At 44.8% G+C, this 3473-nt stretch overlaps 1 protein-coding gene across 1 annotated transcript in view; it reads left to right on the top strand.

The window, feature by feature from the left end:
- The first annotated feature begins 73 nt into the window (after nucleotides 1-73).
- Nucleotides 74-3473, top strand: part of TPH1 (tryptophan hydroxylase 1) — a 20856-nt gene continuing 17456 nt past the window's right edge. The window contains exon 1 of the mRNA XM_006021997.2: nucleotides 74-166. Within this exon, the coding sequence (XP_006022059.1) occupies nucleotides 74-166 (93 nt within the window). The remainder of the gene's footprint in view (nucleotides 167-3473) is intronic.

Here is a 3473-nt window from a genome sequence, read left to right as displayed (position 1 = left end):
CCGCTCCGCGCACGTGCTGGGCAGGACATCGGCATAAATAGAGCGGAGCGGGCGCCAAGGGCAGCACAGAGCCATGTTGTCCGGCCGCAGCGACGGGCCGCGCCGGGGCCGCTCCTTCGACTCCGTGAGCCCCTCGCACCTTGCGGAGAACCAGCTCAACAACGAGGTAAGGGCCTGCCCTGCCGGGCCATAGGGCTCCTGGGGGCGCGTGGCCCCTGCCTGTTGGTAGGTAGGTCCCATGGGATCCCACCTAAGAGCCCCTGCCTTGGCTACTTCATCTGCCCCCTCCCAGAGCCCCTGGAGACTCTTGTCAGACACCAAGGGCTGGCGGGGAGTTCAGGAGGGCCTCTTGTCCTGCTCCCACAGACAGCAACACCCGGGGCTGAGCCATCCCAGGCAAGCATCTGGGACCTTGACAGCCCCTTTTCTAGCCTCAACTCCCCCCCCACCCCCGTGCTTGGAAAATGCCCCCTCTTGATTTCCACTTGTTTTTTGATCCACAGAAAAAAGGGGAGAGCGATTCTTTTGTCTTGGAGGGCTCGTAGTGGGTCAGAAGGCTTTTGCCTGCTTGCAATCTCTGGGGTCATCTTGTGCGCTGTGTTTGCACGCCTGACAGCACTAATCTAATGTTGTGCGGCATCCTCGAAAAGATCTCAAAGCATTGCAGGGGGCCACAGCACCCTGGTTGAGGGACGCTGCTTCCACTTTTCTCTTCTTGGGATTCAAACTTGTCTGCCCCTTCTGGTCCTGGGGGCTGTCAAAGGTTCGGATCCCAAGGGTACAGGCGGAGGGATCTGATGCCGAACAGTCAGCCCTGCAAAGAGGGGACATGGGAGTTGTGTGCTCCCCCCTGTTAGAAGAGGCTGAGACACCTCTCTCCAAGGGCACAGCTGGTGGGTGTCTGAGATCAAGAGCCACTGAGAAACGGCTCCCTGGGAGTAGTCTAACGCCCTCCTCCTTTCCTCTACCACAGATAGAGAGATTACCCTGAGTTAGTCCTGTGCAGGGTAGCAAGGACCTGGAAATATTTATTCATGCTAATAAAAAAAGACAAACCAACAGAAGTCTTCTCGTATTTGAAACTATCACAAATATACAAGCTGAGCAGGGAGGGCTGGGGCTCTGGAGACCTTTTGAAGCAAGCAGTTGGGAAGGCGGGTGAAGGAGATGAGAGATCTATCTTTGCTGAACCTGCACTTGATTTAAGTAGTGTGAACACCCCCATCCTTGAGATCTGGAGCAGATTAGGAAAGGCAGATGCTCCTTGATGGCTGGGTGTTAGTTCAGCACTAACACATGCCCTTCATGAATTGAGTCTGAGAAAATTGGGCAGGTCAAGTGCCATTTACCCCTTTCTCCTACCTTACTGATTCTCAAGCAGGGTGATGGGGCACCTGGGTGCCCTGAGATCCTTTCAGGGGTGTTATATAATGTTAGCACTGTGCTAACACGATTCACAAAATAAGCCCGGAGACTTCAAATAGGAATCCGTTGCGTGTAAAGCCATTCTGACCTGTTGTGGTCTTTCTGAGGTCTTTGCAACAGAAAAAAATGCTCTAGTATTTTTCTGCAGTCAGAAATCAAGTGGAAACTTAAAAGCTGCCATTTTCTGAGGAGTGCTTTGTATCAAGTAATACCTGGAGTCCAAAAAGATTGAGAACCACTGCTGTATCTTAAAAAATTATAGAAAGAGCAGAATCTATGTCTCACACCCAGAGTTACAATAGAGCATCTTTTGGAATGGGGTGGCATAGCTAACTGAAGTCATATATGATGTAAGAGTTTAACACCCTCAACTTTTGCCCTACCCTGGTCTTTGACGAATATTTGGGGTACCTTGCAGGACCAGGCTTATAATCTTTATCTAACTATTAAAAAGATCCCTGAAGTCTTTTCATGACCTTGCCAGAATTCAGAAAGAAAGCTTGCTTGTGGACACTGTTGTCAGATCTGTTGGGTTTTACAGCCTTTTCACATTTTCCTTTAGGATTAGAAACACTTTCCTTGGGTACAAAGTGGGTCCAGTGAGTTTCTGAGCCAGATTTTCAGTTGTTTGGAATGAAATATCCACTGACATTTTACTTCCTAATGGGATTAGAACAAATACCACAGAGACAGTTAATAACTCTCCATTTAATCACTGTCCGTTTAATCGTAGCAGTATGATTGTACTGAAGGCATTCTAGAAAGAGGAGCATTTTCCAGGCAATGTGGCTTCTAGTTTCAGATACATCCCTATATATTTTGAATAACTCCACTCACATCTGTGGATGTCAGAGTGCCTAAAATGTGAAATCTTTTGAATTGTGCTTGTGATTATGGGTTTTATTCCCTTTTGACTCTGATATATAACAAGGTTTGAAAGATGAGTCTTGTGATTGTTACCTTAAAGAGAACTTTTTTAATTCAACAAAAACATCGAACTTTCCCCAAATGCTGTTCTTTTGAAAGGGACTCATAGGTACCAACAAGAAAGGGGGGGAAAAAAAAAAGAAGAAAAACCAAAGGTAAATTAGAGGTACAACTGGAATTAGATTGTCTGGTGTTGAATAGTAATACTTTATATTACCTGAAAAAGAATGCACTGCATTTGAAAGTTTGTGTAGTTCTGTCTCAAGGATGCAGTTGATTCAATAAAAGATAACACCAAAAATAAATCCAATCATTTTTTATGCTGCAATTTTACTTCTGCCATGTTCTTGCATCAAAAGTTGGCAAAGGTTCTTTTCCATCCTACTTTTTCTTAACTTTTGAGAACATTATTATTGGAAGTCCAATATTGTCTTTACCCTTGCACAGTTATATATCCTGTGTTCTAGGGATTTGTTCATTTGAAGGTTCCAACTTTCCTTCTATTCTCAGTTTTGTAAAATGGATACATTTTAGAGATTATACCAGAATCGGCAATATGCACTTTTGTGTGTTTTCTATGTCCCAATCACTGAAAACATACTACATAAACTGATGCTAACTTTGGCATTTTCTTAGCTGAATCGATGTGAAATGGGAAGATATTGCAATGTTGGCCTGGAAGGTTTACATTTTATGCCCAGTTGTACATGTTTGTTACATTATTGGTGACTGTCAGATCTTTTTAGGCCGTGGTTATGTTTTAAGGCAATCATTAGCAGTTCATCAGGGGAATCTGTTGTATGAAATACCCTTGCTGTCTGACAGCTGTCACCCTTAGAGCATGACATCCCATTCTACATACCCCTAATGCAGAGCCTTGACTAAAGTTTGACCCACTGAATGGAAATAAGGACTTTTGCATTTGAGAGTACCATCTTTGTCCATTGGAAGGATCATTAGATTTCCTGTTCTGTCCACTTTATGGAAGGACTCTTCAAGCGTTCTTTTCCGAACTATGTCCTTCCTGTGTCTAATCCAAAGGCAACTGAAGTCCATTGAAAAACTCTCTGCTCAGTGGACTCTGGATTAAAACCTCTGGCTCACTTTCAGCAAAGAATTTA

The sequence above is a fragment of the Alligator sinensis genome, unplaced genomic scaffold, assembly GCF_000455745.1.
Source record: "Alligator sinensis unplaced genomic scaffold, ASM45574v1 scaffold983_1, whole genome shotgun sequence".
Taxonomy (NCBI): Eukaryota; Metazoa; Chordata; order Crocodylia; family Alligatoridae; genus Alligator; species Alligator sinensis.
The sequence above is the reverse complement of the archived record's forward strand: the minus strand, read 5'-3'. Positions and strand labels throughout refer to the sequence as shown.